This window comes from Eurypyga helias, unplaced genomic scaffold (genome assembly GCF_000690775.1).
Source record: "Eurypyga helias isolate BGI_N326 unplaced genomic scaffold, ASM69077v1 scaffold12643, whole genome shotgun sequence".
Classification (NCBI taxonomy): Eukaryota; Metazoa; Chordata; class Aves; order Eurypygiformes; family Eurypygidae; genus Eurypyga; species Eurypyga helias.
Window position 1 is genome coordinate 59407 of NW_010240662.1, and position 25492 is coordinate 84898.

General features: G+C 39.5%; 1 protein-coding gene across 1 annotated transcript in view; it reads left to right on the forward strand.

Annotated features, from left to right (window-relative positions):
* LOC104507281 (membrane-associated guanylate kinase, WW and PDZ domain-containing protein 2-like) overlaps positions 1 to 24695 on the forward strand; it is a 41083-nt gene extending 16388 nt beyond the window's left edge. Inside the window, exons 6-7 of the mRNA XM_010148513.1 lie at positions 21583 to 21744; positions 23641 to 24695. Of these exons, the coding sequence (XP_010146815.1) occupies positions 21583 to 21744; positions 23641 to 24317 (839 nt within the window). The 3' untranslated portion in view covers positions 24318 to 24695. The remainder of the gene's footprint in view (positions 1 to 21582; positions 21745 to 23640) is intronic.
* Positions 24696 to 25492: the final 797 nt, after the last annotated feature.

Genomic DNA, 25492 nt, shown 5'->3' on the forward strand with positions numbered 1-25492 from the left:
GTATTTGTGTTATGCTTACTGCTTGTATTCCTACTCCCTCCAGCGTAGGCAGTTGAGGAAAGAGCGCAAGACACAGCACAAACTGTGTATTTGCATCATGTACAACCAAAATCATTGCATTCTGTCTTCAGCCACAACACCTACAGTTCCTTTCACCACTGCCACTGGTTACATTTTCCTTTTTGTGAGCCAAACCAGGAGTAACCATTTGATAAATGTCAACCTGCATTCCTAAAAGCAGCGTTCTTCCATTTCACAATTTAATTTGTGTTTTCAAGGAGAGGACATGGAGGGGGCATTGAGACCGGAACAGCAACATGAGTGCTGTGACCTTTCCACCCTGCGTGAGGATTGAGCTAATGGATGCCCTCAGCTAGATGGCCAGAGCTGAGACTAATGGCTATCTAGAGTCTGCGCATCACTTTTTTTTCTTTGTGCAACACACAGCATCCCACTTCCAATCCACTCTATATTCCTCACCATACAGGCTTGCACATCTCATGTAAGAGGTGTATGGGTAAAATTAACCCTGACTTTTGAGAATCTTCTCAAGATAGATTGATGTAGTGTTGCTAGTCGTCACAATTTTATCCTGAATCTCTATGTATCCTGAATCTCTGTGAACCAGAATTCTTTAGAGCAAAATTCTTAATTATTTTTTTAAAGATGACTAAATGACAGCTTAAATTTTGCAAGATAAAAGTTTCTATTCCTGGTTTTAGAGGAAAGTTCTGAATTATGATCACATTACACTTAAGAGGTTTCAATCAGAAAGCATAGAAAAAATGCCAACTTTATTGTTTATTTAATATCACATATTGAGACTATCACTTTAGCTGGAGGAAGGGATATGACTTGTGGTCTTGAATGCTTAATGGTGACAGTAAAAATAATACTTGCATTTTAAGAATATTAATAATGATGAAGAATGTGGTAGCAGAAATTTATTGTTCTTCTTCAATCCCCCTTTCTTTCCTATTTTGAAGTAAGCAATTCATAGAATCATAGAATGGTTTGGGTTGGAAGGGACCTTAAAGACCATCTAGTTCCAACCCCCCAGCTTTCTTGATGGATGGCATCCCTTCCCTCCAGCGTGTCGACCGCACCACACAGCTTGGTGTCGTCCACAAGCTTACTGAGGGTGCCCTCAATCCTACTGTCAGTGTCACTGAAAAAGTTGTTAATTCATTGAAATCTGCATGTAAACAGATAAACCAGAATATAGTATTTAAGTTGCTGGAAATTTGTAGTGAATGAAGTTGCTACAGTGGTCACAGTATTATCTATAAATTGCTTTGTACATTAACCAAAGACCTGTGAAAAGTGTTGACTTCTGTAAAAATATTACTGAATTCTGATCTTCATGAGGTTCCCACCTTAGTGTCGTCTTCATATTTTTATTATTTTGGTTCTCACTAGATTGTTAGGTACTCACTGGATGACAACCAGAACCGAATGAACCTAGATTAAAAAATTTGTATCCATATTTTGCATAGCACACACTGTTACTGTCTGCATCCATACTGTCTGCATCCGTACGGTCTATGGGTTTGGGTTGGAAGGGACCTTAAAGACCATCTAGTTCCAACCCCCCAGCTTTCTTGATGGATGGCATCCCTTCCCTCCAGCGTGTCGACCGCACCACACAGCTTGGTGTCGTCCACAAGCTTACTGAGGGTGCCCTCAATCCTACTGTCAGTGTCACTGAAAAAGTTGTTAATTCATTGAAATCTGCATGTAAACAGATAAACCAGAATATAGTATTTAAGTTGCTGGAAATTTGTAGTGAATGAAGTTGCTACAGTGGTCACAGTATTATCTATAAATTGCTTTGTACATTAACCAAAGACCTGTGAAAAGTGTTGACTTCTGTAAAAATATTACTGAATTCTGATCTTCATGAGGTTCCCACCTTAGTGTCGTCTTCATATTTTTATTATTTTGGTTCTCACTAGATTGTTAGGTACTCACTGGATGACAACCAGAACCGAATGAACCTAGATTAAAAAATTTGTATCCATATTTTGCATAGCACACACTGTTACTGTCTGCATCCATACTGTCTGCATCCGTACGGTCTATGGTCTCTGTGAGCATGTTGTCAGTCTTCTTTGGTTGGTTGGTGTGATATTCAATAGCCGTGTGTATCCCCCAAGGTGCAGAAAATCTGTATGTCACTCTTTCTCACATGATACTGAGTTAGAGATTGGGTCCATGTTGCCTATCTCTCAAACTACTGAGCATTAATTAATAAAAATCTTTACTATTACAACCATTCTGCCTTGCATAAATACTCCCCAAGGTACAAAGATAGCTACTGATTCTTTTTAGGCCTGCCTTTTTAGTCGTCAGTTAAAATTGAGTATAGAGTCTGGAAGAGCAATTACAGCAGGGCGTATAACTTGGATTTCAGAATGCTTCTGCAAACGGACAGTACATCCTTTAAGTCACAGGAATAACTAGAAAAAATTCTTAAGAATGTCTTGTCCTCACTTCACACTGTCTCACTTCACAGGATGACTCTGTACATTACTAGTACAGGTCGGACTCAGTGGTCTCTGACTCTGTATCTTGGGGTGTAGCCCTGAAGTTTGCCGTGATTTAGAAATTTTGTGAACCTTCTATCTCAAGCTTTAGGCTTAGTATCTTGATTTGAGGAGGAACATAGATCCCCGAGTACAGTGTCAACAGGGAGGAAAAGGTTGCCTCCAGCGCAGAACTGAGTCCACTAACATTTGAGGTGCAATTCTGTTGCATAAACATGGGTGACCAGTGCCATGAAAAATGCCAGAGACCACTCCCCCAGCCTTCTTCTGCCCTTCCCGGCAGCAGTCTCTTGTAAGTCCTGTCTCCTACCTGCAACTCCCATAGAAACATCTCAAACGCCCAGAGCAGCTGTAAACGACATTAGATGCCCACTTGAGCAGCTGCATTCCTCCTTCAGTGCCTTAAGAGGAGTATTAATAGACTCCTTTGTTTTTCCTTATCGTCTATTACAGCAAGCAGTGATTGATTCATTGCTGTAATAACAACCCTTTTTTCTGACAATTTTAAGGATATTTGTTTCCCCTAAGTCTAATTCAAAACTCAGACTTACGGATTTATGAACACTTAAAAGAAACAGCAAAAACCCTTTTAAACTTAATAGGCTTAATTTTCTCTCATTTAAGCACTCAAACAACAACATTGTAAGAAGTCTGATGTTAGAGTTCAGCCATATACTAGTGATTATAAATTAATTTTCATCTCCAGAACTTACAGTGTTGTGGTTTGGATATTATTGGTGCCCATAAAATATATACCAATAGTAGGATTGAATAATATATGTAACTTGTTTTCTTTCCTCTAGTGGCTCTTCTTCAAAAGATTTACTTTTTTCAAGTCCAGATAACACACAGAAATGCAGCAGGCATCTGAAACGAACAGCAGTCTTTCATTTTGCTTTGATTAAATCCATATTTATACACTGGAGACAAATCATAGTATGCATGGTTTATGGCACTTACTATATTTTGAAAGAAATTCACACTTGTTGATGCTGTATTTTGATCTATATCAGTCATGAGAACGCGATTACGTGCTTGCTACTTGAAACTGAAAAATTGGACATGTAAATAGGTGAAGTTCTGCGTTATGTTAGTGTGCCACATAATCTCCTGCAGGAGACATTATATAAGCAGATGTGTTAGTATATGGTAAGTTAACTCTAATGGCTAAGCAATTAGACCAACTCTTCTAGCACAGACCAGAAAAAGTTGAACAGCTTTGATTAGAGATGGATGAGGTCTGAACGTGTCCAGCCACGCCAGATTCCGCATGCACAGCGCTCTCTTTTTGTCTGACTGCTTCAGCTTTGACAAGTTTTTCACTGTAGTTATGTTTTTGTTTAACGCAGAAACCAAAAGTGAAGCAATGTGATGGGAAGAGAGGGCATAATGCAGATAAAATCTCTGATAATGTAAAAAATCCTGTGTCTTATGGACAAACTGAACATGAACGATTCTTATGGACAAACTGAACATGAACGATACACCCAAGATGTACACACTCTGTTTAACCTAAGCCACCAGTCTAGGTCTCTGTAAGAAGAGTAAATGGAGATCTGCTGCTGCTCAAAGGTGCCATATCTTTAGCAGAGCATGAGATCATACAGAAATCAAGAAAAATGGTAAAGTAAAATAATAAAGAGTAAAGGGGAAATAGCAGAGAGGATTTTTGGAACATGAACTGTTCAAGTGTGTTCAGCCTCACTTTACTATTAATTCAAGGTCTGACACCATGGAAAACATAGCCACAGAGGCCAAAAACATCGACAATGATGCTAAAACTATGCCATACATATTGCAGTATGCAAAATGCAAAGGCAGAAGAAATGTGATTTTTTTTTTTTTTTTTTTGGTGCTATTATCACATACTTTTATCCCATTTTGCTGTTCACACTGACATACACCAAACCAGTGTATAGGACAAGTGTTGGAAGTACATAAATTCACTCCTCAATCTGAAGTCCCTCATAAAAAGTCTGCAGATTTCACTATTAGGATATTTAACACAGAGCAGGAGATGCTGTCATAATCCTCACATTTATTAGGACAATTTTTGTAAGTTTTGCAAGCTGCCAGTTGAGTAAGCAGTGTGCAATGAACTCAATAGCTGCCAAAAATGCTGCAGTTGCAGAAATAACTTTTCTCCTATCAAATGTAATTAACATCTATCTTGCATGATTTGGCTATTTGTATGAACAGACAAAAATATACTTTGAAAATAATAGTCATCATCTTCTCATGTACCATTTCATTCCATAAATAATGACATCTTATTTCTGAAGAAGAAGTATGATCTGGGAGAGGGGAAAGAGCTTCTCACTATATAAAGATGAGACAGGGGAAGTGAGAACTTCATATTTTACTAATGAAATTAATAATCTAGAACTGTACTTTTCCGTATCATCAGCCATGTCACCTTCAATTTTAAATCATAGAATCGCAGAATGGTTTGGGTTGGAAGGGACCTTAAAGATCATCTAGTTCCAACCCCCCTGCCATGGGCAGGGACACCTTGCACCAGACCAGGTTGCTCAAAGCCTCATCCAGCCTGGCCTTGAACACTTCCAGGGATGGGGCATCCACAGCTTCTCTGGGCAACCTGTTCTGAATTGTGTTCTGCCTCACCACCCTCTCTGTGAAGAACTTCTTCCTGATATCTAATCTAAACCTCCCCACTTTCAATTTAAACCCGTTACCCCTTGTGCTGTCACTACTATTCCAGGAACTTTGTGAACCTTTAACTAATGGGGGTTACAGAGACATTTCAGACAATTTTGTTATGATTTCACATCTAAAGCATCTTTCACTGTCTATTGTCGGAATTGGGATATTAGCGCAATTGCCCCTCTCATCTGACCCCGTTTAGCTGTTCACATAGCCTTTGTAGGAAGAGCAAAGTTTATTCCAGCACTTATGCAACTGCCTCTTTGTAATTGATGATTCTGACATTTTAAAAAATGGCTTGTTTGTTTAAAAACCTGTAATGAAAATTCCTCAATAATATAAGGAGCACTTTTTAAACCAGTAGGGTTTAAAAAGTCATGAAGTTCATCCTAATGAAACATGAGAACCCCCTGGAAAAATTTATGCAGCCTTTCCTCTCTCTGCCCCACAAAAGTCTTCTCCTCTCCAGCAGTCAGATAAGTGTAATATTTATTCTGAGCTGGTGAATGGAGGTGGAGCTGGAGACGCAGTGCTTCTACCGTATGCCCTGTGCGTGCAGCAGCAAGGAGCAGCCCAGGCAGCACCCACTTCTGCTCATCTCCTCTTCCAGGAGGTACCGCAGGGGAGCGGTGCCATGGTGGTGGAGCCAGACTCCACCAAACACCTCTCCTCCATCGTGCCCAGATAAGCAAGGACTGTGTACAGGAGCTGGACAAAATTTTGGTAGCTGGAGCTCAGGAGTTTTGCCAGGTCTCAGCTGTCCATCTCAGGAAATGACCAGGTGAGGGGGGAGGAGGATCCCATCTCTAGAGACTGAGTGCAAGACTGGGAGAAAACTGACTGGACTAGGATTTACCAGAGCTGAAGATGGGACGGTTTGTTTTTCTTCTGGAGGGAGGCAGGGAGAAAAGGCAGTAATTCTATGCTCAGGAAAGGCTGGAGAGCGGGTGTTTATATGCATGTGTATGCACCTGTGGAAGGAGGCGGGAGGGGGGAGGCCAAGGTGCTAGAGAAAAGAAGAAAAGGAACTCTGCAAGAAAAGTCTGAGAGCAGTGATTTGAGTAGAGATCTTTTAAACACTGGTACTTTCACTCCTTTGATGTATTGCTTTCTTTTTCAGCTCCTAATGAAAATAAATTAAAATTCTTTGTATTCAACCAGTTTATTCTGCATTAAAATCAGTATCGTTGTACACAGTACTTACTGACACGTTCTTTGCCATACTGAGCATCATCTGTGGTACTGCTGAGGAAAAGTCAGATAATGTTGGGCACGTCTTCTTTTCTTGATCGGTCTGTTCCTTGAGAATTTATTCATAGGCTAATAGTGAGTCACGAAGCATGCTGGGTTATGCTGCTGCTCTGTCATTCATGATCTTTTCTATTCCAACTGTACATACACAAAGTAACAAGTCTCAATAAGATAGGGCTATCGGCAGTTGATGTTTAATAGAATCATAAAATCATAGAATGGTTGGGGTTGGAAGAGACCTTAAAGATCATCTAGTTCCACCCCCCCTGCCATGGGCAGGGACACCTTCCACTAGACCAGGTTGCTCAAAGCCTCATCCAGCCTGGCCTTGAACACTTCCAGGGACGGGGCATCCACAGCTACTCTGGGCACCCTGTTCCAGTTCCTCACCACCCTCTCCATGAAGAACTTCCTCCTGGTATCTAATCTAACCCTCCCCACTTTCAATTTAAAGCCGTTACCCCTTGTCCTGTCACTACAGGCCCTTGTAAAAAGTCCCCCCCAGCTTCCTTGTAGCCCCTTCAGGTACGGGAAGGCTGCAATAAGGTCTCCCCGGAGCCTTCTCTTCTCCAGGCTGAACAAGCCCTATTCTCTCAGCCTGTCCCCATAGCAGAGGTGCTCCAGCCCTCTGAGCATCTTCGTTGCCTCCTCTGGACTTGCTCCAACCGGTCTTGGTCTGTATCCTTCTGATGTTGAGGGCTCCACAGCTGGACGCAGCACTCCAGGTGGGGTCTCACCAGAGCAGAGTAGAGGGGGAGAATCCCCTCCCTCTACCTGCTGGCCACACCTCTCCTGATACAGCCCAGGATACAACCCAGGTTTATTGTCCGGGAATCACGCCTTTGAGTACTCTAGATCCATCAGCTCTGCAGGAGCTGGCAGGGCCGAGCTGGGGGTGTCTAACATGGTGAAGGACTAACAGAGCGTGGGGAAACATGGTGGTTTTGCACTGGGTCAATTCAGAGAAAGCAGGCAGCAGAAAGTGGTGGAAAACTGGAAAAAGAGGAAGTTGAGGTAGTGATGTGAACCTGGCAGTGCTTTCATGTCTTCTAAGGGAGACGTCATACCACTTAGCATGTTACTGGAATTATTTCCCTTGATATTGGCCAGAGCCTCAGCCAGGGCTCTTGGTCCTCATTTTGTTCAATGGAGCCTGGTGGACTTTATTCCACTGAAACCTCCAGAAAAATCCATGTGCCACAAGGCAGCCTGGTGCTCTCAGGTGGGTTGTCCTCAGGCAACTGGAGAGCAGCCACCCACAGCCCAGGCACTGCTCCCCGTCAGACCTCATCACCCTTGGCTTGAACCCTGTTTAGTTAATAGGTGGGTCTGGGGGTGGATTCCTCTATAAAATTCCACATGAAACTCATGCAATACTGCAGTGCTACACGTTGTACTAAAACGTCTACCACATTTATGTGCTCATACTTTTCATGTCGTTTTAGAAGGTTGCTTTGTTTTAAGGGCGTTTTGGTCTAACATAAATAAGTTAAAAATACTATCATTTTCCCTCTGGTTGTTTTCAGATAGGTTAGAATGGCAGCATCATTACTCAGAGTTCAAAAAAGCTTTCTGTTTTTTGGTAGATTGTTTTCAGCAAGCTGTTCAATATTCCAATTATTTCCTGTATATCAGACAGAGTATATTTTTTAGGCCAAATTTGACTGCATCAAAAGGAAATGCAGTTGACTTACGTAAGAGATTCAAGTGTTTCTAGTGCAGTTCCTACTCATTAAAAAAATAGTTCTGAATTGTTTTGGGAAATAAGGGTAATAATAAAAGTTGCACTTGAGCAATTGTTAGTGTCAAAAATGCTAATCCATCCCAGGTGCCAAAATGATGGATCTTTATTTTAAACTGTATGATGTGGTAAATCCTTTCAATAGTTTATTCAGTTCTGAATGCAGATTGTGATATTTTAAACATTTCATTTGCTAAAAGAATATTTAATTATGTTTTGCTAGAGCATAATGTGTATAATTTCAAGTTAACTGGAAGTAATAGTTTTGCAAAAGTGTTGTTGAATAATTATTTTTTGAAAAAACTTCAAACCGAAAATAATACTATTTTAAGACAACTTATTAAGGAAAAAAAAGCCCTGTAATGTTTCTAATTTTTAGAGGTTTTTTTAATTGTACTATTCCAGCAAAATGGCCACGAACTGGCAATTTCTTATAGCTAACCTCAACCTACGAAAAAATCCTCAGAAAACACATTCTTTGTGTAACCTCATTTTACCAGCTATCTCTTAGCTTTTTATTTACCAAAGCTCCTAATTTTCTTTAAAGTTGTAACGCAGCACTTATGTTGGTCGTGTGTGTATGGGCATATAGGTTCCATAGCGGTGCAGCATTACTGGTGCTCCAGCAGTGACGCTGGTATCAGTCCCCAGTCTTTTATGGCAATGTCCTGTGCAACCATTTTTGAAGACCAGAGTTTCAGCAGAGTCGTCCAATTCTATGTCACATTTCCAAATATATAATACTTTTTCTAATCACAGTCTGTTAGAGATAATCCATTATAAAACAACAGTATGCATATTATATGTAGCGCAGGTATCTGGATGTATCTAAGTGTTAGCATTGGTTATACTACTAATATGGGTTGTAATACTAGTAGCACATGTAGAGTGTCTGTGCTGAAATCCTTTTATACATGTATGTCCGTGGGTAGGTGTGCTGAAGTTGTGTCCCTGTGTGAAATTATACATGTGCCTGTGTAAATATATATACGTTTATATATATAAAAAATAAACATAAAAGCTTATTTCAGAAAAAAAGATGGTGTTTCTAAGAACTAGGGGAGTTAGATGAACTATGATATTATTTCATTATAGCAGCATTCTTGGAGATATACCACTGAAGGGTTCCATGCCAAGAAGCAGTCACTTTTACAGTGATCGGTCTGGTCCCTGGGATATGGATTTTGACTTTCCCATATAGAAATATATCCACATGTAGGTGTTAGCCTCATTTTAAATGTTTCTGTTAGAATTGAGAGCTAATTTTCTACCACTGTGAATTCTGTGCTGAACATGCCTTGTCTTGGGTTGACAGAAAAAGCCAGGTTTTGCCTCGTTTGGGTCTTCTACCAGTTAAATGCAGGAGTGGCACTGACAATAGAAATCAACATGGGGTCCTCCCTCTCTCTCTCACACATAACTGGAACGCAGCTGAGAGGGAGAGCCAGAAAAAGTACAGGAAAAAGGAGGGTCTGGAACAAAGACCCTAACGCTGAGTATGAAATATAAAGTGTAATCTCGACAACGACTGTATCAAAATCTGTTTACACATTGCAGATCCATCGAATGCATGTAGACAACCTTTAATCTGTCATTTTCCAAATTTGACAGTTTTCCTTTTGGGAATGTAATAGGTATCATAAAAGAAACATGAAAATCCCTCTCTGAGTCAGGACTGGAAGGGGAAATCAGTGTGTTTACTCCGTGCCCAATAGCCTTCCTGTGGTTATGAAAGCAGCCCTATCCAGTTGGCAAGCAGAGTGATGCATAATACCTTCCACCGTATAATTGCATCTGCTTCAACAGACTGCAGCGAGACTTTCACTCTTTCTTGCAGTGGCAGCAAGTTCTTGTCCCAAATCTTAGAAATTACATGGGCTACCATGGCTTTTTTGTGACCTTTGTTTGCATCCTGCAATAGCAGTTTTTAGGGACAGACTATATATCGAACCTACTCCTTCAGAGTAATTTAAATTTCTCATGCACTGTAGCCTTACTGTTACATTGCTGTCAGTGATGGAATTGGATGTTCTTTAAACCCTGATGTAGTTGGAAAAGAGAAAAATCACATTGAAATCATATAATTTTTATTCCTTTTTCTTTCACCTCTACATTTCAGTCAGTTTGATGCAACAGTATTAAATTGACATTAGATGAAGGCACACCTTGTATTTTTGTGTTGGAGTTAGGCAACACGTCTGGTTTTTAATTCGTTAGAGTGAGGGATTTAAGGAAATTGCAGAATGCTCACGTAACTAATTTCTCTTTTAATGGCGACAGCTTTTAATCTCTTTCACGTCTTGTTGGTATCTGAGCACATCTGGGTCTTACTTAGGTATTCAAAACCTTTGTTATGCCTCGAGAGCATCCTTCCCAAATGGATTCTATTTGTGCAAGTGAAAAAGAAGAATATATTACCAGTCATCAAACAGTCTTGTTTTTGCACATTCCCTTTAACTACACTAAAATAAGCATACAGACAAGTACTTGTTCTACTTCTTTTGATAGCTGGGGGGAGGGGGAGAATCCTTTGGTAGAAGAAATGGAGAGAGTGGTAAGAACCAAGTTGGGAAAATATTTAATTATAATCCAAAGTAAAATCTGACTAGACTCCAGTAGAGGAGAAGCACATCTGTTATGTACAAACAGTTCTTCCCTGTGCAATGTGTGTAAGATTGTGTGATCTTACGACAATGCTTGCTGTAAGATTATCTGCTAGCAGCAAGGACTGTGCAAATACTGAAATGCCTTTCAGCCTCCTTGGCCAGCATGTGGGACAGTAGGCACTGATACTGGAGGGATTAATCCCACCTTTTCTGCACACCATTATGTTTCTCCTTGCATTGCTGCTAGTATTTGCTTTTTCTCTCTTTCCGTGTTACTTACATGACATTATCAATTGCACTGTTCCCAGCCCTCCTGTGCTAGGCTGGCGTCAGGGGATCTCGGGTGCTACGGAGCTCACTCAGAGCAGCCACCAAGCTGGACATAGAGGCAGATGCTCTCAGCTCTGCCCTGTGCCGTCAAGCCCAGGTGAACACGGCTGGAAGAAAACGTGCCACCTACGGTTATCAGCAACACTGCAGCAGAGGAACATCCGTGCTTGCTGTTACGTAAATTCAGGATTGCCCCAGAATCCAAAACACGCTCCGTTTTTGGACTAGACGGACCTCTGAATTCTCCTAAATCACTGCTTTTTGAAGCTAGCTGAAGCTATATGAATAAGTGCAGAAATATGCATCTCTCTTTTCCAACAGTGCCTTTTAGATGAGTTGTAGGAGCGCTCTATTTAATCTGCAGGTCATTGCAATAAATCCTGGAGGACAGTGATGTCTGAGAAAGGAAATGGATACGGTCACTGCAAATGCCAGTTAGCGTCCTCCCTTTCTATGGTCTTTATCATATAAAAAAAAAGCACATTGAGAAGCATTCGCATAATAGCGTATTAAATAACTCATAGAAGTAGTGCTAGTAGCTGTACTGTAGTGACACTGGCAGCATGGTGTCAGAATCTTTCATTGCATAAACCTTCTCCACTGTCCCCAGTTATTCAGAATACATGGGAACACTAGCAGTACTGCTACAATAGTTGTCTCATGTGGGATGAGAATATACATATATTTGGAGTGATATTGAAAAGACTGGATAGTTTAATTCTCAATGAAAATAAAATACAACTTTTCAGAATTTGTTTCTTCACAGTGTTTAACTATAATTCCACTTCTTTATTAACCCTGAAGGTCCAGTCATGACAGTGTTTCAGTCGTAGTTTACAGTATTCCAGGTTCACTAGACATGAAACACATGGATTGATTGGTTCATGTTTTATGTATGTAAGATTTGTCAAGGCTAAACAATTTCATGTTTCCTTGCTGAAAAAAGCTAAAGGACTGCCAGTTTGAAAATTCTGTGATTTTTCTTCTTAAATATTAACTGGGAACATATATATAAACTTCTAATAGTATAAAATTTGAAAAAATAATGTTATAAGTATATTTTGTAATTTTAACATTTAGTCCATTTTTTTTCAATTATTATAAAAGCTAGTTCTATTTTACAAATTGGTTTATTGTCCTACAAACAGATACACATTCTTCCTGCTACATCCATTGTAAAATCCATGAAATCAAAACACACTGAGTCAAACAAACACTGAATTCATTTGCCCAGCCATGCTTAACTTTGCTGGTAGGACGTTATCTATAGTGATGTCTCTCTTGTTGGTGTCAGCAGCCCCTGATTTGGTTTGAGTGATTCGTAAGGACAATTTTGGGTTTCTTTTCATGAACTTGTGTCTTCTTGATTACACTAAATGCGGAAAGAATTAAAATAGATGAGGAGCCCTGCTTTCATTTTTATACCTAGGGTTGTGTGGTTTTCTTAGTTTAACCTTAGGTGAGTTTGTTCTGATTGTAATCCCCATCAGAAATAGTGACTGTGGCTGTATTTCTAAAAATCACTCATATATACAGTTGAAACACCTTACTGTGTTTTTTGTCTGGCAGGGCATGTATGTGAGCATTGTGTGCACGCAAAGCTGAAAATTTAATAATTTCATACTCCAACCATCATAAGAAGCAAAAAGAACAAAAGCTGGTTTAATACAATTTACCATCCATATTTGAAGCATTAATTTTTGCAGCAGGATTCACCTATATACTCTAGGCTATTTGGGGCTGCCTGAAGCAGGACAGGACTCTCAGGCATGCAGCCAGTTAGAATATTTTTAAAGACAAGGAAAAACAAAGCATCCGGCACATATCAGTTTCCTTTCTGGTTTCTCGAGCCCTCTGCTGCTGGCATTCACATCCCAAATTCCTCCTGCTCCTTCCTTCCTTTATCCCACAGCACACAATGCTCATCCGTTGCTTATCCTTCGTTATCTCCTGTCTCTGCATCCCTGCACACATTGTATTTTTACCCTTCTTCGTGCATTTCTCAAGCAGCAGACGGTTCTTAGAAGGAAGTTTGTGAAATGACTGGTCCCATTTCCCACCATTTTTGCAGGTGTACCAAATAAGGGTACGTTGTGCATGAAATGTGCTTGAGAGAAATTTTCCAGGAATTGCCTTCTGTCCCTATGGTACTGTCCCCAGTCAGCTGGGAGACCACAGCATGCTGTCAATTTACGATGGATCATCTCTGGAGGGATGGTACCACCTACTTTGTCAGGAGCAGGATAGATTTATTGTATGGAAGCAAATGACAGTAAGTGGTAGCATTTTGATGAAAAATTAGATATAATGATTATTCTGGGAAGGGCTTCCCCTTCCCAAAACTGCAGGCCGCCCATGGGATGATTTGCCGTGAGAGCACTAGGAGGTGGCAGGCATACTGTGAGACTGCTTTTTCAGTCTGAACAAGTAGTCTGATACAGAATCACAGTCATTCATAATAACCCATTTTAATTTACTTTTATTCATTAGCTAATTAACAAATTAATAAATTAAAACATCCAGATAATTAATTCCTTTCTAAAGAGGAAGATATGGTGTGTTGTCGTACAACAGAGCACTGATGCCCTTTATGTATAAAGTCTGCCACTATTGAGCAGTAATTGATGTATCCATAACGCAGCTTAGGGTGCTGCAAGGGTTAGGATCCAGGCATTAAGCTGAACCCCTACATTGCACCCGAAAATGATAGAGTATTTACCCTGCAGTGGTGGTGTTATTGTTCCAATATTTACTGCAGTGGAAATGAAGTCACAACAAAATTGTGACTCCACAGTGCTATCAACTGCACAATAGTGCTGCAAATTCTCCTCTCTCTCAGCTTATAAACCAAACCAGAAAATAGAGAAGGTGAATGAGACGTACAGGGAGGCAGAATAGCTAGTTGGAAATTGCATAACCCCCATAAAAGGAGAACGTGATTTTTAGCCATACAGCTATAAGGGTGAAAAGTGACTTCTGCCTAACCATTATAGCATTGGAGTTTCTTGTGGGTAATAAAGCAGTCTTAAAGAAGGGACTTGGTGATACCTTTGTTAATTATTTTGCCCCCTTCATTTCACAGAAAAATTATTATGCAAGCTGAATGTTGTCGTTTAGACTCAGTGTAGTATTCAGGAGTGGGCTGGAAGAGAAAGCATAAATTATTCAGTGGTGAAGGCGTTAAATTGTTTTGCAAAGAATAAAAATATATTGTCCTTGAAAATGAGTGCTTGGCAGTGAAAGAGGCTCTAGAGATATTAAGATAACATTTGCTTGAAGGAAGGTCAGTTTGATAATACAATACCCTCTATTAACCTGGAAAAATACAGTAAAACCTGAGAGAACCAGGAAGAAGCCCACTATTTCTCTTTGCCTTACAATTTTAAAGCAAGTACTATATTTATGCATGACTGACAAACTGTTGAGGAGATCTTTTGGTATAGAAATGATGTGAGAAGCTCTCTGAAGTAGAGGTAACTTTTATGTTGATGATTTTGCTATCAAAAAAAGATAAATTAGTGGTAATACATAAGATAAGCATACATCAATCTAAAGGTTGAAAGGTCCCTATGAAACTCTTAAATAGACAATTACTCATATGCTGGTCATACATTTGTGGAGAGATTTGTTAATGAATTGGTAATCAAAGATGACTTCATTTTAAAAGCACTCGGGTACTTCTACATAGGAGATTATTAGAAAAAAATCACTTACTAAACTGGATATTATTTCACTGGTTTGGTACATTTAAATTCTGCTTCGTACAAATGCAATGCTTCCTGTCATAAATATGGATAAAAGCTTTAACGTGTAGTAATCCAGACTTCCTTGGAAGTATCTGTCTCTGTCTCCAGAAGGTGCTGATCTTGTAAATCCAGTTGACTGCTTTCAAGATACAGCAAGATTTGAGGATTTTTATATATGTACAAATATGAATGCACATATAGATACTGTGAATTTCTGGTTTGGCAAGACAGTAGATGCTCTAACAAGTAGGATGAAGCAGTGAATGAGCACACAGTTCCTTACAGTTGGCAGGGTTAAAGACACAAGGTGTTTAGCCAGAATCAGATTCTTCAGCATAAAGTTTGGGAGTGAATTCATAGTGTTAATAGCAGCGTCTGGAACAACGGTAATTGTAAATATTTCTCAGGGGGAGCATTGGGATTCATATTATTACAATAGATGGAAATTGCTGAGCATCGTAGCAGCTCCCTCAGGTTTGGTGCCTGGTGTTTGGCTCCACACGGATGGTTTGGATCTGAAGTAAGCCCGCTGATTTCCACGGGTGCTGCGTGCTGGCAGCTCCCACTGAGCTCAGTCTGCTGATCTGTGGATGTGAGCAACGGACTTACAAAAAATCCTCACATCAAAGCTTTTAATCTTAGCTTTAAAGTAAATTGATGACCTGACTGATAAATCACATTTGGTCTCAGAGAGGCAGCTGCTGAAGTTAGGTACCTGGATGAGCACTTGGTGTGAGCGTAGCAAGAAACGCAGAGTATTGATCAAACAGTGCTGAAATTTATGGCCTCAGTAAATAGATAATAGACTTATAAAACTGCCCAGTCCTGGCAGTAAAGCCCATTTCAGTTACAGAAAATGTCCTCAGAAAACATAATTTTTCTAAAATCAAAATGAACTTTCAGGTTGTACCTCTGTAGATTTAAAATGGAGACTGATCTTACTCACCTGTCTTTGCACATGGTTTTTAAGTGTCCAACCAACTGGTGTTGCTTTTGCTAAGTACTCATTTAGTACGTGACTGGTTACTGCTTGTCCTCAAGGTGCTAGCATTACTCAAAGAAGGAAGAAGCTCTTTTAACCATTTCAGTTCACAAGTAAAACGGGACTGCCTATTACTAAAAATTCCAATTTACATGTATACTTCAGCATATAAAGACATTCGTCTGGGTGCTACAGCCTCTTTGTAAATGCTCCATCTAGTTCCTCACCTCATTCATCTCCCTCTTTCCTTCCCAGCAGTTTCTGTCAAGAATTAGCAGTTTCAGTGGTACGCAGCTGACAATGCTGCTGAAAATGTCTTCCACAGGGACAGGTGGCACACTGCCAGGCTTCCCAGGCGGGGACAGGGGCTGCTTGGTATTTACATCGTGCTCTGCCATACCCTTATGCCTGTGGGCTGCCGGGGGCTGGCTGGGCTACTTTCCTCCTCCTGGGAGCCGTTACCTAGATAAATGAGATGCTCTGCAGACAGCAATGAAATGTGGTGCGTACAAAAGCAAACGTCTTGTAAATTTTGACCTCGTTTTTCTGAAGAAAAAGAAGGGTTTCGTTTCTACATAAGGCTCTGCACGCAGTGACACCTTTCAGAGTGATCCCGAATAGCTATGCAAACATGGCACACATTTTTTATCTTGCTCTTCAGATCCACTGCTGTTCTGTCACGCGGTTCATTCACACCAGGCGTTTCAGGATGCACAAGTATTTCCTGCAAGCAAACCTAGGCAGAACAGGCTTACATAATCTGTAAATAAAGGGCTGCCTTGAAAACTGGACCTTATCCTTTTATATAGTCTTGCCTCCAAATTACTTATCATCTTTTAAATCATGACTTTTTTGTAAAGTGGCGGTTTCAACATCCATGCTACACTGTCAGATGCTTGGAGAAGTGGAAAACTGCCTCGCTCAGAAGAGAACTTGCCTGCTCTTTAGCACTTTATGAGCAGCATTCATTTAGTGTTATTTTGCTATTGCTTTACTTACAGTTTTAGTCTGAAATGTCTCGTGTTTACTGGATCAGCAAATAATCAAGGTCTTTAGATTTTTTTGGAATGTATTTTATTTCTCTCCCCAAAAAAAGTTAAATGACTCTATTTAAATAGCTTTTACCACTATATGCAAAATACAAATAAAATGTAAATAGTTTCTTCTTCTAATCCACATCTGCCTGGGTGTAATTACATGATACATGCTGGTTAAGCACAAAAATTTTGAATAGACAGCTTTTTAATTAGGCATGTGCATTGGGTCACAGTAGAATTAAAATGGGTTGTAAAAAATTGATTGTATAGAAATGGCACCTGCTTACTCAACAGATCTGATTCTTGGGTAAAGCTGCAGACACGTGACTGTGTCACATACATGTTGGCCCTCGTTAAGGAAGCCAAGTTCAGAGCCAGGGCACTCAATCCTTTCAGTGATGGGGACAGATTGTAGCCTGAGTTAACCACTTGTATAATGATCCTTTGTAGAATTAGTGACTTTCGAACGGGAGAAAGAGCTGGTTTACATCTGTGGCTCAGGTTTCAGTAAGAGGAAAATTTAGGCATACCTGATGCAAGTTTGAGTGCCTGAATGCCTACAGATATATTTCTATTTCACTTTTTATCAGATTTAGTAAATGATGTTTTCCCCTGAACATCAGCTCCCAGAGTCCAGTGAGTGAACGGAGGATCTGTGGATAGTGGTTACCTGTCAGCTTTGCAGAGTCTGTTAGCACACGAGTAAAACTTTCTGTATGAGCTGAAGGTTGGGAAACAGTTCTTCCGGTCTGAAGAGACATACTTCGTTGGGCTGTTCAGTGTTCTCACACACCAGCAAGTGGTCCTGAAATTATTTGAGTGCAGCAGCAGTTGAGCATTATGTCTCCCAGCAGCTCTTTTAATTTCACTGTGGCTGCCACAGTATTTCCTGTCAGATTAAGTGGTCAATTTTAAATTATCTTTCCAATCGGTAGCTGTGGTTACTATATGCATGTACTTCTCCCCAGGTTACGTTCTGGATATCTTTTAACAGTTAATTTAATTTTCTTTCTTAAAAGAAGTAAGTTAGCATTTTCTTGGCAGGTGTTTTTTTCAGTATTAATATGCAGTAGTCATCTTACACTGCAATCTCCTTTAAGAAGGCAGTATAATTCAGTAATTTTTATTTTAAAAATAAGGGTAATTCTGTAATGAGTATTAACAAAACATAGGCCTGATTGGTTTTTTTTTTAATGAAGCTAAATCAGGCTACCATGTACTGCAGGAATCAAGGTTTTATCTTTTGTCTATAAAGGTTATGCCATGCAGATGTTAGCAGACAGAGCCAAATTGTTTTTACAAGGTTCTGTGGCAGGTCAGAGTACAAGAAAACAGCGAATATCTCTTGATGCAGAACTTCTGAAATCTTTTACATCCGAAGAACTGCTTCTACCCATGCATAACAAAAATTATTTATTCACACACTGGATTAACACCTGTGACAGGTGGAAAGGAGTTGAGATTCAAAGTTTCAGAATATGATTTGGCTCTTACTGTTTGATTAAATGATAGCTCGTGTACTAGTTCTCTGTGCTGCTACTAGTACCTGTATGTGAACATATAAAAAGTCTCATTTCTAAAGAATCTTGACCTCTTCCATGACCATCAATCACGTGCTATTGTTATTGAAATTACCCCCGTGATTCATATCTCAGTACTGGAGACATGCTAACACCTCTGAATTTATTATTTTAATGTTGCAGCATTTTGCAGATAGAGAAGACAAGGTCACTGCTGAGAAGTGACAGAAATAGCTAGTAATGACAGTAGATAGTGTGGGTAGGCAGGTGAAGGGAGAGCTTCAACAACGAAGTAATCACATATCGCTAGTTCTGAAGCTCATACCAAGTACGCATATGAAGAATTTAGAGGAATCGGTTAAGAAATGCAGGTGGGAATGAGTAATGCTGGAGAAGTTAGTACAAGTTACATGGGCTATAAATGCAGCAAAAAAACAATGCAGCCTGAGTTTTGCAGAGCTGATGCTTCCTGTGCTGACTTGCCAAAGCTTGGGCTGTTTTTTACCTCCATTGCTCCTTTGCTACTGGCTTGTGCTGACTGCAAGGGGGTAGCAGATCTGTCTCTGCCCCCCACCAAATCACAGCGTCTTGTTGTATTTCAAGTGCATGGAGACAGATAGTAAGAGCTTGATCCAAAACCCATCTGAGGCAAAGGAGAAGTTTCTACTAGACTTTGAATATGGTCATAAATTAACAGTGAAGATCTAGTCTGCATATTTTCCCTTGCATTCAGACTTTAATGTTCAAAGGAGTCTAAATAATAAGATCAGTCAGTTCACTGAGGTACCATAAAAAATTCCAGCCAAGGATCCGAGTGCACAAGAAACAAGAAGAAGAAGTAAGCCAAGTGTTTGCATACTAGCGGGGGGAACACAAGTGAAAAAATGGAGGAACCATGCCTACTAGTTCAAGATTTGTATACTGACACTAGGGGTAATAAAAATATAGCAGAAAGAGTAACTGTAGCCACTGAATAATACAGATTCTTCAGAAAGGAGGGAAATAGAGCTGGTAGCATTACATGAAACATTAAGATAATTTGAAATTAAATGACTTAGGTCGATAAAACAGTTTAGATCCAACACTTCAAGCATGAAAAGGAGTATTTTTGTAGAATTGATGCTAGCAAAAAATCCCCAGGGTTTGAGATTTGACTCTGTAACCTTATTGTAGACAGGAATGCAAGTAAGAATCTGTAGAGGATGTTGAGGCTCAAATTTCTTCACCAGTCACCAAACCAACAAAAGAGAATGGTATTTTAGGTCTGGTTCTTGCTTTGACATATGTTTTATGTACAAAACATAAACTTTAATCAAGCATTCGGGCATTGATTCCATTGACATTACATGACAAAGTAAGTAATGATCAGCAAACTTTAATAGGCAAACCAGGGTAGTTAAAGAAGTGAAATATTATGGGGCTTCATGCATATTTCTGTGAAGAAGACATAAAATTTCATCAAGTGTAACATACTGCGCTGTATCTGACAACAGTGGACTAGGTTCAACCATCCAGGAAGTCCCCTCCAGACCTATGTTCCTCAATTTGTCAGTTAAATGCAAGAGCCTTAAGTATAACAGAGGTAATTGTAAGACAGTTTGACAAATTTGGTCGCTGTCAGTATTCTTTAGCATTCAATGCTGAAGTTGGACATTGGCTGCCAGACAGTAGAATCTATTCCTGGACAGTTTAGACATTTTGAGATGTAGTACAGGATATTTATTGTTCTACTGTGTATCAAACCTGCTACTTTATCCAGAGAGTCCCATTCAGGGGTCTTCTCTGCAGACCAGCCCTCCTGGTCACTTTTTTACCATGAGGGCAACCAAGCACTGGCACAGGTTTCCCAGAGTGGTTGTGGAGTCTCCATCCTTGGAGAGATTCAAAAGCCACCTGGATGTGATGCTGGGCAACTGGTTCTAGGTGACCCTGCTTGAGCAGGATGGTTGGAGCAGATGACCTCCACAGGTCCCTTCCCACCTCAACCCTTCTCTGATTCTGTAAACAAGCTCCACTGATTTTAGTAGGTTTGATTCTAAAAGCTAAGCAAAGTTTGGTGCTTAATATAAATGTTCTGCATAACTTCAAAGATACCCACTCACTGTGAAACTGTGATTTCTGGAGGCAGACTATGGCTTGCTCAGAAAATCAGGCAGGAATTAAAAAGGGGATTGATATTATGCTTGTCCATATACACCCATTATTATTAGAAACAGCAGGAGAGATCAAGCAGAAGAGATGCTACAGGAAGCTTTCAGGGAGTTTTTCTGAACTAGGGAGGTTTTGAACTTGGCATTAGCGTGGCACTGGCTCTGTAATGGTCTTAACTAACCTCTCTTCCTGCCAAATCCTGGGTACATCTCTCTGTGTCAGCAGTGAGGAACACTCAGCCTGGAAAATGAATTAGATCTGGAGAAACTCCTACAGTCCAGACATGTATTTGAAGGATTTCTGAAATTAACTCCTTTTATTCCTCCTTCATGTCTCATGATCTGAACCTCTGTTTCTTCCCAGTTTAACACCACTGCAGCTACTTCTTCGAGTTGAACTTAGCAACTCACGCCTTTCTCCCCATTCCTACTAACCTTCAGCCACATGTTCTCCGTATGACAGTACGGCATTATGGGTCCCAAATGGTTCCACAGTGAGTGAGTTACAACATCAGCGTGTGCCTGGACATGCTATTCATGTTACACCTCAGAAACCTCAAAGACCTTCAAAATGTTGATTTAGGAAACGCAGAAGAATTTTCTGCTTGCTTGTGAGGGATAATGCAGGGTCATTATTTGAAGGAGTTCTTAGCCAAGACCTTCTAAAGCTCAGTTTTGCCTGATTAGTGACAGGGAAAATGGACTACTTGGCCTATGTATTTCCTGACTGCACTCTCGTGGAGAAGATAACTTGTTTTCAGTGGAGACCTATGTAATGTCAACTAGTTTGTCAGGTTTTCTGATTTACAAAAAACAGAATTCCTACATAAAACGTAGTGTTTTAAGTTTTAGATGATAGCTAATCCTGTACAAATGTATAAAGTAAATAAACATTGATTCACTCGCCCAACACAATGAATGCATTATTCCCTTTGCACCCCACTTAATTATTGCAAGAGAGGATGAACAAACAGATTGGTCTCCTCCCACCACATATCTGCATTGCCAGAACTCAGGGAAATAAAGACTGCATGGATTAAAAAGTTGCAAGGGTACCATCAGCTACTGAAAGAGGAACATGCCTTGAAGAGGTCTCAGTGCAAGAGTATCGGTCCTGTTATGGGCAATGTCAGCCTGACTGCTAATGCAGAAGCCAGGGGTGAGGATGCAGGTAAGATCTTTCTATGCCAGGGCATCAGCAAATCACAATGAATCGCAGCCATCGTAATGATAATTTAGTACGGTACGTTCTTTCTGCCTTTTAAATCTTAACTGTTGGCAACTGGTTTACTCTCAGCTGCTTGAGACAGAAGCATTGGAGTTTTTTCAGCATTACCTGTGAAGTGACCTTAACTGCTTTTGTTTATAGTTTGAAATCCATTTATGATGCACATTTAAGACAGTATTTGCTGCTCCTAATGGTTCTGTGAATAATATTCATAAACATTTAAAGTCTCTTAACATTTTTTCCCTAGATGTCCTCTGACGAAAACTTCCTCTGAATCACAATTTGTGCATATGTGATTAATTACTGTCAGGCTGTTAGAAGGGCTGATCATGTGGGAATTGACCATTTTGTTTTCACATAGAAACAGCCTTTGCCTTTCGCTGTCACACAGAAACAGCTCTTGCACTGGCATCCTGGTGATGCTCTTTTTTTTCCTCAGTTTGCTCAATTAGATCTTTTGATTGAAGTACTTGAAAGACATCATTTCATAAATACACTTGAATCAATTTCAACCACCTCATCTTCTTAAAATCATTGTCATTTTACTGCTAAATTTTGGAATACCATTAAAAAAATTTAGGTTTTGGTAGGTCAGTTTTTGAACTGTGTACCTGTAGACACCTAACAGTGTTGTCTGTATAAATGATTTCTTCTTCCTAATTAATGGTAGGATAATAAGATGATCTTCATTTAGAAAAATACTTTAACTTGTGAGTTCTCTAACTGAACATTTGCATATTGGTTATAAAGAAGCAAGCTGTTTATTAAAGTGGAAACTGACTGTGGTCATCAAACTGTTCTGAATATCATTTGTACTGTTTACTCATTTTTATTTTGATATGCATCTTAACAGTACCATAAAAAAATTGTTTATGGCTCTAAATATATAGATCCATTCTAACAACAAGAATAACCTGAATTTGTTTCTGAACTTTTCAGTAACAGAATCTGGTTGGTGCATGAGCAATATGGAGACCCATAAATATCCTGTTGACTTAAAGTATTCTGCTTTCATATATGCTCTGACTGGTAGCTCTGTACTGTACATGAGACAAGATTTGGTGGCAAAGATAGTATCTTTATTTTTATTTGACCAGTAGTTTTATCTGAAAATATTAAACTGACTTTCAGACATTTGCCTAGATTTTTCTAATAAAAAGCTATTATGTCTACCTACAAAATGTGTCCTGTCATTGTCCTTGAACCATCATGGCTACAACAAAATACCACTAAATATCTCTACGATATGCAAGATACAGTTTAGTTCATGCCTAGAATAGGAAATGACTGTAGTAGTCTTGGATGTCTGGTGGCAAGTAATGACATTTAATCGGAAACTGTCAGTATTATGAGCAATGCAAAAAAGTATTTCCTTATGCACATGCATGCAGAGTCTTGCTTCCCCATTCATTGATTGTTAAGTCTGCGATTACTTACTATTTCCTTTGTTTCCCTTTGATTCTTCACCAAACAATGGTATTTCTTGATAACCAACCCTCCAAATAAACTTCCATTATAAAACTTCCATTATATCTTATAAAAATGTAATCTGTGGACTATACTAAAAGTTAGTTAAGAAAAGATATATGTCTGAATCCAGCTTAATTCTCCAGCTGTGAGTTTCCACAGAAAAGAAATAAGAAGTAGTGCTGTCATTGTCTATTTGTATTACATTTGCTGGCAGATAAACTTTTATTTTTTGTCTCCACCATTTCAGTCAGCATGTTGATCTAATTTATTTTATTTTTTATTAGAGTTCTAGCTCATTAAAAAAAATGCACTGCATATATAGTAACTGAAATTGTCTTATGTTGTCACTGTTTTTTCTTCTCTTTCCAGGTGATGTCATTGTCTATATTAATGAAGTTTGTGTCCTTGGACATACTCACGCAGATGTAGTCAAACTCTTCCAGTCTGTTCCTATTGGTCAGAGTGTCAACTTGGTGCTATGTCGTGGATACCCTTTGCCCTTTGATCCTGAAGATCCTGCCAACAGCATGGTGCCACCCCTTGCAGTAATGGAGAGGCCTCCGGTAGTGGTAAATGGAAGACATAACTATGAAACTTATTTGGAATACATTTCTAGGACTTCTCAGTCTGTTCCAGATGTAACAGATCGACCACCACACTCCTTGCACTCCATTCCAGCAGATAGTCAGCTTGATAGCACATTCCCACCACCTGCCCATGATGATAATGTATCAATGGCTTCTTCTGGGGCCACCCAAGCTGAACTCATGACCTTAACCATTGTGAAAGGGGCCCAGGGCTTTGGCTTCACTATAGCTGACAGTCCTACAGGACAGAGGGTGAAGCAAATTCTAGACATTCAGGGATGTCCTGGTTTGTGTGAAGGTGACCTCATTGTTGAGATCAACCAGCAGAATGTACAGAACCTGAGCCATGCAGAAGTAGTGGATATACTTAAAGAATGTCCTGTTGGAAGTGAAACTTCTTTGATTATCCATAGAGGAGGTAAGTTTGGAAAGTCTGTACAATTGCAAAAATGTGTGTAAAAGGTTATAAACCATAGACATCCATATACTCACTAAATCCTTTTGTGCTAGATTGAAAATTAATTTCCATGTTGCGGGAGGGAACACCTTTTTTTCTGGAACAGTGTGTCTGCAGTTAAGTATCCTAGGCAAAATCTAACAGTTTGTTTTGCATTCCTTTTTGTGTTTTGAGTGTCAATGGTCCCACCTCTGCATAAGGGTAAAACTAGAGCAGTTCCAGACCTTTCACCCCATCATACGTATGGCGTCTGCAGCAAACGCCTATAGTCCTAAAGCAGTGCTGCAAGCTTTAGATGTAATTGTATATGTTGACTCATTAAGGTAGATCAAAATCAGTCATCTGTTAGCCCCTTACAAGGTTACTGGTTTTGATAAGCCGTTTTGCTTCCTTTTCCTTCATTGTAAAAGTATTGTACATCAGGTTTTTTGCTTCTTTCTTATAACAAAGATCTATAGTATATTTTTTGCTGTTTTAAAAAAATAGCTGCTAGCAACTTAGTTTTTCTGCCCAGCCTGTGACAGTAACCTTGAATATACAACCACTGGAAGGGGAGAGTCAAAGCCTATCTGTATGGAGCAACAACAACAGAAGAAGTCTTAATACCTTGACAGTGATAAGTAATTTCATAACTTTTAATACTTTGGCCAAATGAATTTCTTCATTGGTTTTGATAAGCATCCTTCATGATTCATTTTTACCTGAAGTGAATAAGGATTTAATTTCTTTAATTAAATATCTTTGTTCCTCTAAAGGCACTCACATGTCACTGAATGTACATTACGCTGTGCTTCCGGGGGAAAAAAAAAAGGGATTCTATACAAAATTACTAATCACTTTCCTTCTGAAGAGTAGAGGTTGAGAAGTGAAGCTTTAGTGTTTGTGTCTGCCAAACGCTTGTCATTGGAAAACCTACAAATCCTTAGAACAAGGAATATAGTAACATTTTATCGAATTGCAGAAATAATAAACAGCAGGTGATTTAAATATCTGTAGATTCAGAGAGTCAGTAAAGTATTTTTCATATCTATATTTGTAGGAATGATTTATAAGAAATGGAATTTGACATTTCTTTTGAGTGAAAACTAATTAAGAGTTATAAGTAAAGGCCAACTGGTGTCACTGCAGGATATGAACTTGGAGAAAGTTAATTGTTGCAGAGGTGCTGCATTAGCTG